Source organism: Hypomesus transpacificus, chromosome 23, assembly GCF_021917145.1.
Source record: "Hypomesus transpacificus isolate Combined female chromosome 23, fHypTra1, whole genome shotgun sequence".
NCBI classification, from domain to species: Eukaryota; Metazoa; Chordata; class Actinopteri; order Osmeriformes; family Osmeridae; genus Hypomesus; species Hypomesus transpacificus.
Genome location: NC_061082.1, coordinates 14,679,657 through 14,691,849, shown reverse-complemented (window position 1 = coordinate 14,691,849; position 12,193 = coordinate 14,679,657). Strand labels below are relative to the sequence as shown.

Here is a 12,193-nt window from a genome sequence, read left to right as displayed (position 1 = left end):
TGGCCCTTATAATGTCAACAGAGCTGGGTCTGGGTCGACGAGTACCTTAACTCAAATCGCTAGCTTGTTACCTTAAACCAATCTAGCTTTGTACCCTAGAGCCCTGCCCATGATGAGACTAAGTCTAGCCAACACAAATAATGAAACAAGGTGCCAAGTTGCACTATGGGTTACTACATTATGGGTTCTTGAGACTTTTTTGTTCCCCATGAGCAAAAAGGCATGCATACCAACTTTCAGACATCTTGGCCTGACGGGTTAAAAATGCCACCCTTTTGAAAGTGTCAAGTTTGAAGCATGTTCTGTAAAGCCACCTGTGCTTTGGTCAGGCACATCATGCAGAGATCCTGCAGAGATCCTTTTTTAAAAGCTTTGACTCAGGACTGGGAATGACATCACACCTGAGTTCAGGGTTGCCAGGTCCAGCAAAGTAGCCTGACGTTGTCATACTCATAATTCTAGTCAGAATATGAGTCTGAGAACTCTCCGTTGGGCTTTGACTACGGGGCCTGTTTCAAACGAGCCTGGAAAACAAATGCCTCTTCGCTCAATTGGATAGATCCACAACCAATCAGAGCAACAGAGTATGTGACGTATGTTAAGCGCCGCATAGTTGTTGTCAACAGAACTAAACTGAGAGGCAGCTATATCTTTACTGACTAAACTGCAAGCAGACTTGAAGTATGCTTGAAGAATAAATACAAACGATTTTTGCCTGTGTTGTAAAATTAATTTAAGGGCAGGGGGAGTACTTGTTCACACGGTCAACCTTCTTGAGCGAAACAATAAAGGGCAATGCATATACGAACAAGTTCTCCGTTTAGGATTACAACTCCACAAAAGAAAAGGAGAAACCACAATGGCCACTGGGTTTTCATTGTGTCCCATCTTCTTCGCGACCATCGGGGCCAGCTGATAAATTAAACTTTTACCGAATCCCGTAGGAAGAAAGGCAAAAACATATTTTCCATCGACAAATGCCTTGATTGCGTCTCTCTGTTCCTCTTTCAAAATGTATGCGCTGTCGATGTCTTCTAAAACAGACTCGATGGCAGAATCATAACATCCCAGATCTCCAGCGGTAGCCATGTTTGTTCAAAACGAATTCAACTTAAGCGCTCTTTTGTGTCGTGGGTGATTACGTTACTGTTGATCATCTGTCCATCATCGTATAAAGCCCGCCCTGGCAATTTCATTGGTTCGCCCAGATTCTGGTTTTCTGTAGTTGGTCCCCAATACGAGACCCTCCAGACCCAACTTCCCGACCAAATTTTTTTGGGTGCGGGGAGAAGTTGGGCTGGCAGCCAGGCTACCAGCAAAGATGTCCAGCCCCAAAATTCTGAAATTCATTACATATGCCTTATGGCCATGAGGAACAAAAAAAGCCTCAAGAATTTATAACGGCCGCCATATTGGATTTTTCTGTACGATAAAGATTTGTCTCAAAATGAACCGTAGCTCCGATTGACTTGAAATACGAAACTGATTTCCAAGACATATGTGTTTTGTATAGGGTGATAAGCACTAAGGAATATATTACAAAATGGCCAAATTATTAACATACGGGTGAATCACCTGTGGAACATAATTCATGTGTCCATAAATACCGTAATGTATAGCCTATTGGTTTGTCTGTCCAATAAATAATGGTGTCAACTGGACTCGTAATTTATAACAAGTAACGTATTTAATGTCAGAGATTCCGTTTTTGTAGTTGTAAAATATAGCAATGTTTTAGCTGTTAGACTGGAAACCACTAAATGAAAGAACACCTAGACTAGCAAGCCAGATAGTTTACAGCAGTGTTACAATAGCTATTTCGTTGCAGTAACGCTAAATGGGTGTTCACTCATCGGCATAAACTCAAATATTGTTTCCACTATATGTTAACGGATTATGAGGTAGATCCGATTAAATGAGTGAAAACAAGCCACATATTCCCATATTTTGTTAGTGAATCCGGGACAGGAATGCTCTTGGCAAGCTACCTAGCGACAGCGATGGTGAGTTTGTTTCACTTCTTGGACATAAGCTCGATTATAAATTAAAAAAACTGCTGGAAACTGTTCGCGTTTTTCACAGTCCTGTAGAGGAAACTTTCCTGAGCAGATCAAGTTAAGGTTGTGGCATTGAAGTTCAGGTTAGCCAAGGGTGTAAAGTCCACTCGGCTAATTACAGACGTCTTAAACTGTTAAAACCCCAGTGCCAGATATGGAATGGTACACATTGGCTCTAATTTGATGGTTTGTTTCATCAATTGAAAAACTGATCTGGGACTTTTGACTGAGGTAGTGAGGGTGCTAGTTTTTCGTGGCTAGCTTCCTAAACAACTATGGACTTTTGAGTTTGTAACTGCAGTGATGGTAGCTACAGTACACATTTTCTAAGGTGTAAGGTATCCAATGTCCATGCATTAGCCAAGGACGATACAAGACTACTTTATTGTGTTGTATAGGTTGAATTAATAAAGGAGACGGCGACAAAATGTTCTCTGCTCCCACAAGCAAGCTCTAGTTATAGTAGCATATTTGTTCTTTCCCGTCAGTGTCTAGTTCTGATAACCATACCAAGACTGGTCCTGCTTGAAAAGCATCTAACCCTCCAGTCTCTATTTTTTTGTTGTTGCTATTGTTCTGTGAGAAGCCTTTAAAAACGAAAACTAGTCACAGTCATTGTTGATGTCTTGTTCTTCAAGGCAAACCGATCAACTACATCGTCATACATCTGAACAACACTGCTCTTCTTCAAACCATGAAACTGTCCCGTCTTCTTGTTGTTTCTATGAGCCAGATGACAAGGATGGTCACAGAACTTGACTTATTTTATTGAGCCATCCTATTAGGTACCACATACATACTTTCTTGTATCCACATACTAATTACATCATTATGTACTATACATGTTATAGCACAATGCATTACACCCTGTGTACATGTAAATGGTACTGTTTAGATTTCCCACTCTTTCAAAAAAATGCTTGGCTTAATGCACTCATCAAAGTTATTGTAAGACTTATGTTAGACAAATGCAAGTCTTCTGGTCAGTGTGGGAAACCACAGTGGTGTTAACATGTACAGATGAGAAGTTATGAGCCCATGGATGCAATTCAGGTGTTTGAGGATGTGGAGAATGTCAACAATGAATGTGAATTACAGGTTTTTTTAAAAGCTTCTCATAGAACCAAGGTATAAAAACAGCCGACTGGAGTTTGATGCTTTTTAAACAGGACAAGTCTTGGTAACAGCAATCAAAACTAGATACTGATAAGAAAACACACGTAAGCTACTATCCATTGCTAGCTTGTTTGTGAGAGCATTTTGTCATTGGCTTCTTTATTTATTTATTTTTACTCAATCCAATTAATACAACGAGTTAGTCATAAAGTTCTGATGTAGTAAACCATTGTCAAAATCATTGCACTACTGCCAGAGCTCTTCAGTAATTATGGATCGCCATAATGTTTGTTTTAAATGTTCCCATAGAGAGGTCAGTGTTTCCGCTTGGATTTTTTTTTTGCAGTTGGGGCATGCCTCTCCGAAAAATATTTTTTTACGTATGAAACGGAACTGTCTGCTTAATTTGATCTTGACATATTGGCTAACATTCTGTAGCAAATAATAAGAATAAACCCACTATTAATTACATTATCTTAATGCAGTGTAACTATTTCAGCATAATAAGGCACCAAACAACAAACATGAGCAAGGGCAAGGGCGTTCAGCAATTGCTATTGAATCAACAGGTGAAGGATACAAACAACGAAAATCACCAGTTAACTTAATTTACATTTGCACGAACTATAGACAAGTACAACAACAGGCTTAAATGAACTGAAAACATAAGTTAGACAACTTAAAGTTCTCAAGGACGCCCACACGCAATCTCAACTGGCTAGTTATCCTCTTTTTTCTTTCTCTCCCTTTAACGCTGAGTGGCGCACGTGCCCGCTCGCGGTGGGAAGCGCGTGTCCTTGCTATTCTCCGACATGCACACCACTGATAGACGGCCTTTTGTACCACTAATAATCATCGGTAATCATCCTTTACAGAAAGTCTTATGGCATTGTACAATACATTTTCTTCATGAAACACCCTTCAGATTTGTGCTAAGTATAGTTCACCTAACACATTTTACTGCTCACAATACTTTTACAAAGCGTACATTTGTGCATGTTATTATGTAATGTTTTCCCTCTTAGTGTTTCCTTACAGGCCAACATCCCAATCAATTTAGCACAACTCTATCAACACACCAGCCACTGGATACATCAACAACTGGAAGTTTAGATGGCAAAGTTGTCTGTGACACTCTGAAACTCAATGAAATCAAATTGACAAAGATAAAACCACTAGGGCTGTCCCCGTTTAAGATTTTCTTTGGTCGACCTTTGAAACGCTTAAAAAAAAACAAAAAAAAACGTAAAAATGTTTTCGCAATCTGACTCAATGGCTGCTGGACATTGCAGATTCAGCCGCTAAATAGCCTACTAATAATAAGACTCGTATCACCAGTCCTGTTGTAACTGAATGTAGACGGTTTTTAGTATCTCTTACGATGTACTACGTAGGGCTGGGCGATATGGGTAAAAAATTATCGATATAGATATTTATATTTACATTCGATAACGATAATTAAACAATATACCACAGATCTGTAGTAGCTAAATAAGTCTCCTCCTCAACTTTTTCCCTACACTCGGCATAAGGTTTAGGCAGAGCAGTGTGAGAGAAATGTTTGCGGCCAGGGAGCACGTACCTGGGGTCAAGTAACTTAGGCTTTTTAAAACCTTGCTTTTTATCAATAGCCTACTTATCAATACCTTGGCTAAAACTCACACTTTCTGCATGTTCCAACGAGTGATTTTGCTTCAGGTGGTAAAAAAGGTTTCATATATATTAGTATTATAATTGGACCAAAACGCTGTTCTTATATGTCCAGAGACATTATAAGAAATCCGCAAAACCGTTTGCCGACCTCTGCAGAGGTCCGTATTTACGGACCTTGCAAGCGGTTGCCTTGGAGATGTTGACAACATGGCGTCTGCACCAGATTCGTCGTGTTTGATTTGGGAAATAAGCAAACAACTTCCAAATAACTGAACAAGACTAACCCTTCACCCATCAACAATTTCCTCATTGGAAGTTGCTCCCTCGCCATGGCTATCGCTGCCACTGTTTTCGGCAATAAGACTAATTTTCCGCGGTTAACATTAGCTACTCCACTCGACGTGCTCAGTATATTTTTGTGAGCGTTGGCTACCATTTCTCTGCAAATTCCTGCTGCATCACAGAAATTAAATGGACTGCTGTTCCTAATTATTCTCTATCGACATTATCGATATTATTGAAAATGAATTAATGTTACGATCTCTTTATCGAGGGAAGTCATTACTTAACGATAGTTATTTTTATCGATTTATCGCCCAGCCCTTGTACTACGTATTTAAAAAATTATTTGTTTAACATGCAAATCATCAAAGCGCGCTTATCACTGACTGAAAACTTGCAGCATGCAAACTTACGTAGAAGCTGAGTGGGGAACGTTGCAACAGAGAAAGATTTTGTTGTCTTGGCCGGAGAAGATAATGTCATTCGATTTGGATGTGATTCTTATAATTGGCATATTCGTTTTTCAACCCAGCGCGTTAGCATGAGCGAAGTAGCGCTAGACCAACTTACGTTTTTCAGGTGGTAGGCTACATTATATTCGACTTCGAACTATGAAAAAAAAAAAACGTTGGCAGAGTTTGCATTCAACGTTTTTCGAGTTACCCGGTACTTTGTAAATGTATTTAAATGAAATGCTGCCATACCACAGATTTCTTTGCCATTTTGACTAATAACACCGACAAAAAAACAAAGCGCAGATTAACGAAGGGGATAACAGTAACACCTTTTCTTTTAAATTATATATTTTTAGAGTTCGTTTATTTGTCTTAAATAATATAATCTACAATTTCTGTTGAACATTTCGTTAATTCAGCAATGATGACACAAGCGGGAATCAGATCTCACACTGCCATATGGCAGCTCGACTAAAAAATTCTTAGTCGACCAAGAGCATATCGACCAGAAAATCGTCTAGTCGACTGAGTGGGGACAGCCCTTAAAAACGCCCTGATCATACACCTTCTAATCGATAACAATCCAAATGTCACTTTTTTCCTTTAAACAGCCGCCCGTCAAGTTTAATCAAATAAACACAGCTTTTTCATGTTTTCCTCTTCTTTCCTTCCGGGACCTTACTTGAAACCAAGGGGTATGTGAATGCTGCGCAACCTGCAACATTGGCGGCCAGATCAACCAGAGTCCCATAAATGTAATATTTTTGGCTTGAGTAATTGAAAGAAAATTACGACAGTCTTGTTTTGTGCTCTACACAGTCCTGTACATATGTATTTGCAACAATGTTCTTAATTGAAAAGTTTTTTTTTTTATCGCTAGTTTGCTACACTAACATTACATTGCTGATTTGCACAACAGTCCCGCATTTCTCTGATTAGCATTGAATGGACTCCATTCTTGTCTACAGTTTTAACTAAACTCCATCAGCAGTGAATTTCATTTGATATCAGTGCATAATACTACTTGCTTTGGAGACATCAATATACGTTATCGTAACCAAGTGGTGTCTCATTTCATAGGGCTATGTAGCCCTTACCCCTCAGTTTCGAGGGACAATGGCTAGGGGTAAACTAAGGGGTAAGGGTAAGACAGAGAATTGGGATTTGACCTTAGAGCATGGGCTTGACCAGAGCATAGGTGGCACTATAGAACACACCTCAAAGTTGTCAATTTTAAAAGGATGGCATTTTGACCCCATCGCAAACATTTTACATTATAAAAGTGATGCAATTTTCACCCCATAGGTCTAAAATGTCTGCATGTTGGTATGCATGCCTTATTACTCATGGGAAACAAACGTGTCTATAGAAATCATGATGTCTGCAGCATGGACTTTTCTATACAGTGACAATTTGTGAAGAATAAACATTTTTTATTGGTTCGCAATGTTTTGGAGGAATCCGCCATTGCTGCTTGCAGCTAAATTTATTGCTTGCTTTCCTCCAGTTACACGCTAGCACTTTCGAGGATGTTGTTTAATTGTAATATGTTTAACTACAAGCTGTTCTGGTTCTACCCACTGGCACATATTTGCTTTTCACAATGTATGCTTCATGTTTTGGCTATCAGCCAAAAGGGAAAAGGCTGCGCTTCGTGGCTATTTGTGGCGCTTTGCAGCTAGCCCCCTCCTCCCCCAGTTACGACGCACAACATTTTTACAAATATAAATTATTTTGACTGCTACACATGTTGTACATCATTGGAAAGCTATGATTCTTGTGCTTCCATTGCAATAAACCATTTTAAGATCAAGTCGCAACAGCAAGTACAGTCAATGTCTTTGTCCGGTGTCCACTACAAATGCAAAGCCAAAGAAAAAAGTTGTACTCTCCCTAAAAGGTTCAGATTGGTCCTGGTATGCAAACAATCCATCAAAATCTGATCTGCGTTACATTCCTAAAGGTCCAAAGTATTTAACCATGTTGAGTAGTTGTCCAAACAATGAATTATATCCACACATAGCCACGATCTTGTTGCTTCATTCTGCATTCGCATTCTGCATTTTTTCGCTCATAGGAATAGATAGCTTAGAGTATGAGTGGATAGTCTTAAAATGGCCGCTACACTCTGCCCTTTCGATTGTCACCTTGTTTGACCAATGGGAGCTTCCATGCCTGGTTGACAGCCCTCTACAGCCAACTAGGTCTATGCGTCCTGCCCCCCTCCCCCACACTCGTTCTAAATACATTTCTCAAACTGGCTTTGACTGGCTCTGAAATGAGCTTGTTAGCCTTTTAGCTTAGGAGATGCTGAAAATGCAAATACCCAACATGCTAGGTATCTTTGGAGCCTTCAAAATAAAAGTCCCGGGCGTAATATAGATAGACACAAGCTGTGTTTCTTGTGCGTCAATCCTGGGAATCAGATAAAGCACTCCAATGTGTTAATGTTTCAGTTAAAATACATTATTTAATGTGACATTACTTACTGTACATGCAAGTCTTAAATTGCTTAAATGTATGATGCGCTTGTCGATCAGTCCTTCTACACCACGGCACTATATTGCTGAGAAACAGCACAAACACAGGGATACAGTAGCTAACAACACTAGTGCTATTAAGTATTTAGCTGGCTGGCCCCATCATGACGCCGGTGTAGTAGGGCTTGTGAGACTGCTCACCAAAAGAACGAAGGGGAACCCACTTGTTTAGCAGATTAAGGCACGTTCGTAGACACCTAACGAAAAGTAGCCTCAACATCCTAGACTTTTAGCTACAGTACTAATGCTGAGGGCTCGCTGATATCACTGTCTGTCTTACCATCACGTCGTATCTAGGCGCCGTTGCTAATGTGTGCTGACGTTGTGAAGTTTGCACTGAAGTGGCTAGCAAACTAGCTAGCGTTCAAGGCATCTTTTGCCACCAAAACGTTTTATTCTCAAACTGTGCAACGGAACGTAAATCCCATTTCAAGCAACGCAATCGCTAACAAGACAAACCTTTTGACCCCAACATTGTCTATGTAGTCCAAATATTGAGGGATCCTTAGGGGTGAGAATTTTCGAAAAGATTTAAACATTTAAGGCGCTGAATTTTGATTTAAAGTTGAAGAGTTGGATTGTACAAGGTGTTTATGGAACAAGTATCACTCGTACAAGCGCTAATAACACTGCTGGATTTAATCTTCATTATAATGATGAAATGGAGTGAAAAAATATGTGTGAAAGGAAAACAAAATATATAAATATTACGAGTAATCGTTTTTCCCACATTTACGTTCTGCAGTCTGACTACAGTAAGGTCGCCAATTCCCACTGTCTCCAAAATGTGCGTAGGCCTACGCATGGGTCAGAGTTTGCGTGGAGGACCGCACATTCTCCCGTCAAGTTTGTTTTTTATAAATCACAACCCTTGCGTGGGAAGTGGCGTACGCACATTTTCAGCCCAGTACGCAACGTTTATAAATGAGATCCCACAACTGTTTGCAAATTCTGGCAATGTTAATTTAATTAAATTTGTCACTGTGAAACCGTTTTTCATAGAAAAACAGAAACATAAACATAAGGTGTAGCTGAGCCTTTATGGTTACAAAACCGAGACATTTTAAATTGTGGTTGAAAGTTAAATCGGTTAATTGCTGCATCCGTAGTACAAAGACCAGTGGTTTAGTTTGTTAAATCCAACTGTTTATACTGTAGATGTCCTGGATACCCTGGACCTGACCATGGATGAGAACAAGGAAAACCAAACTCCAGTGGGAGTGCAGGGTGAGCTCGACTGGGTACAACAATATAGTATGGATCAGGAAAGAGAGGAGCAGGAGTTGCAGCAGGCCCTGGCCCAGTCTCTCCAGGAACATGTAAGTTTAAATTAATCTAGTTAGACAAATTCTCATGTATCAAACATTGAAAACCTACTATCTTTTAGTTTCAATTCCACAAAAAATGTTTCATAAGAAGTTTTGTTCCGTTTTTTTCAATCTAGTGTATTTGTTACATAGTTGTCCTGATCTGTCAACAACTTTGGCCTTTGCTCAAAAAAATATGAGCAGGGTCAAATTTCATAGAAGGGACATTTATATCTATTCATAAAGTTCATATAACGTTGTTATATAGTGATGTCTATCTTTCTGATATTTGTATTTTGCTTGTTTCACACAGGAAGCCCAGGAGATGAGAGAGGATGATGACCTCAAGAGAGCCACTGAGCTCAGTCTACAAGGTACAGCAAAGTGATAGAAGCCCTCCCTTCTGATTTGTAACACGTGTATCGTGTTTTCTGAAAGGTCTTATTTAACCCTTTAAGTTATCATTGCCTATACCAGTGTTACTCAACTGGTAGGTTGTGGGGGGGCTAGTGGCTGGTGGTGTTTCTGATTGGCTGGTAGGTGTTATGTAACTGTATAACTCAACGGCAAATCAACTTGAGCACCTTTAAAAATACAAGCGCACCATTGGAGTTTGTTTGGTAACTTCCGAAGCACATGTCCGCGACACACCGCGACCCACTTGTTGAGGAAAACTGGCCTATACAATACATTTGACACAATTCATTGAGTACTGATCAAAGCAAAAGAGAAAACATGGCATCCTTCATGATCACTTATAGCCATTAGCTTGTTATCAAAAGTAGCTAAACAAGCTAAGAAGATAGAAGATGACTAACTTGCTCATGAACCTAGTTATTCTACTGTCAAGCCTTTCGAGCCGTTATATTACTTTGTATGTTACAGTATATTATAGTAATATAACTCAATATATTAGTTTATCTTGTACTGCAGCTCAGAAATTCTTACTTATGGTGTTTATTTGACTTTTTTTAAACACATTTGACAGGTTTTTGAAGCAAAAATATTTTTGTAGCTAATTGACCATTAGAAAATGATCGGTCTTAATGTATTACGTGACTCAGTTTACAACTTTGCCTATACTATGCAAAGAGGCAAATCAAATCTCTGCACTTTTCAGGCTTTCTGTCTTGATTCGTCAAGTCACAATAGAATATTAAGCTGCCTTTGACATCACAAGCAGTAAAAACTCCCTCTGGGGGAACAGTCAGCAGATTTAGAACTTGTGTGAAACTTGTAAAAAGTTTAAACTGCACTCGTAGTTCACACATATGGGTTTTGAACTGAGGCCTGTTCCATAATGCAAGTTTCCTTTACTTAGCCTACTAGCGTCAAGCGTGATATTTTGATTTGGTGCAGCAGTTTTTTTCCCTAGGCTACTTATGCTAGCACGGTGGTACTAGCTGTATTGTTTTGTATGTAGGCTGTGTTTGTCTGTACGAAGGACGATCCCATCCCCCCTCCTAATCAAGTAGTGACTCATGCTCAAGCATGCGTTCTGTGTGTTCGGCGTCAGTTTTGTAACGCTTTGTGTTTGGGTGTGAGTCAGGCCTCTCTCTCTCGCCTGCAGCTGGTTCCGAATTCAGCTGCTAGGCTTTTAACTGGAACCAGGAAAAGAGACCATATTACCTTTTGATTTCCCTACATTGGTTACAGACTCAATACAGAATCCAGTACAAAGTATTGCTATATGTACAGGGTTCAACATTTTAAAAAATTGCGGGCCACGGGCCCCACGGGCCAGTGGGTTTGAAATATACTGGCCCCAAGGCCATTTTTACTGCCCCCCCTCCAAAAGTTGTTATCATTGTTACAACAAAACCAAAGACTTATAAGTTAGCTAGTTTAGCCTAGTACCAGCAGGCTAGCAACTTAAAAGTGATATTAACTGGTAATAAGTAGGCCTATATGATCCCTTGGATAGTAATATGCCTATCCCTGTGATCTCGATCAATGTCAGCAGTCAACTAAGCATGGTTAGCGTCTGTATTAAATTGATGAATTACTGTGCAGGAAAAACAGCACCCTGAAGATATAGATGTAGAGCAGGTTGGTGATGAATCAGCATCAGGGGTTCAGGTGAAAAGTTGAATTGTCCATTTTTGTAAATACTGCATTAAATTGCAGTTTTATAAGGGATGTTTAGACAATGTTATCCATTAATGTTATCATTCACACTTGTATTTGTAGATAGTAAAAAGGTGCTATAAATTGGGATGCCCAAATGTATGCATCGTATAAGATTTCATTGCTCAGAAGTCCAGTACAGATTATGTAGGCCTAGTACAGCTCTATAAAACCTGAACCAATTACCTACGTATAAAAAAAGTGTCCCTACCAAAGCTGAGACCAAACCTACGCCCTTGTTACAGGCGCCCCAAAAAAGGCACAATTTTACATTTAAACACAAATGGCTTGATGAAATTGTTCAAACGGAGAAGCGATGGTCCAGGTAGGCTGATGAAGCTTTCTGATATATTTAGCTACGAAGAGGCTAGTGGAGTTCTCTGCAAACTTTGCTCAGAGCACTGAGGTTTGCGCTCAGACAGATTTCTGTTTGCTCAGTGCGGAATTTTTTTAGGGAACATTGTTGACAAGCCATGCTGATCAATTTGATCTATAAGGCCAGCATGCGATCTCTGACACGACTAATGTCTTCCATAATCTACTGAATCTAGGTGTCCCTATCTGTATTCGATATTGTGTGGAGCTGCGTTGGTCTGAAGATAACCACGCCTCTCTCGTTTGCATGTGAGATCGGAAATAAATACAGCACAGAAATA

The 12,193-nt window shown here is 39.7% G+C and overlaps 1 protein-coding gene across 3 annotated transcripts in view; it reads left to right on the top strand.

The window, feature by feature from the left end:
• The window catches only part of usp37 (ubiquitin specific peptidase 37), a 159,241-nt gene that overhangs the window by 125,361 nt on the left and 21,687 nt on the right, over nucleotides 1-12,193 (top strand). For all 3 annotated transcript variants that reach the window (XM_047046776.1, XM_047046774.1, XM_047046775.1), the window contains 2 exons: nucleotides 9,262-9,422; nucleotides 9,724-9,784. In XM_047046776.1, the coding sequence (XP_046902732.1) occupies nucleotides 9,262-9,422; nucleotides 9,724-9,784 (222 nt within the window). The remainder of the gene's footprint in view (nucleotides 1-9,261; nucleotides 9,423-9,723; nucleotides 9,785-12,193) is intronic.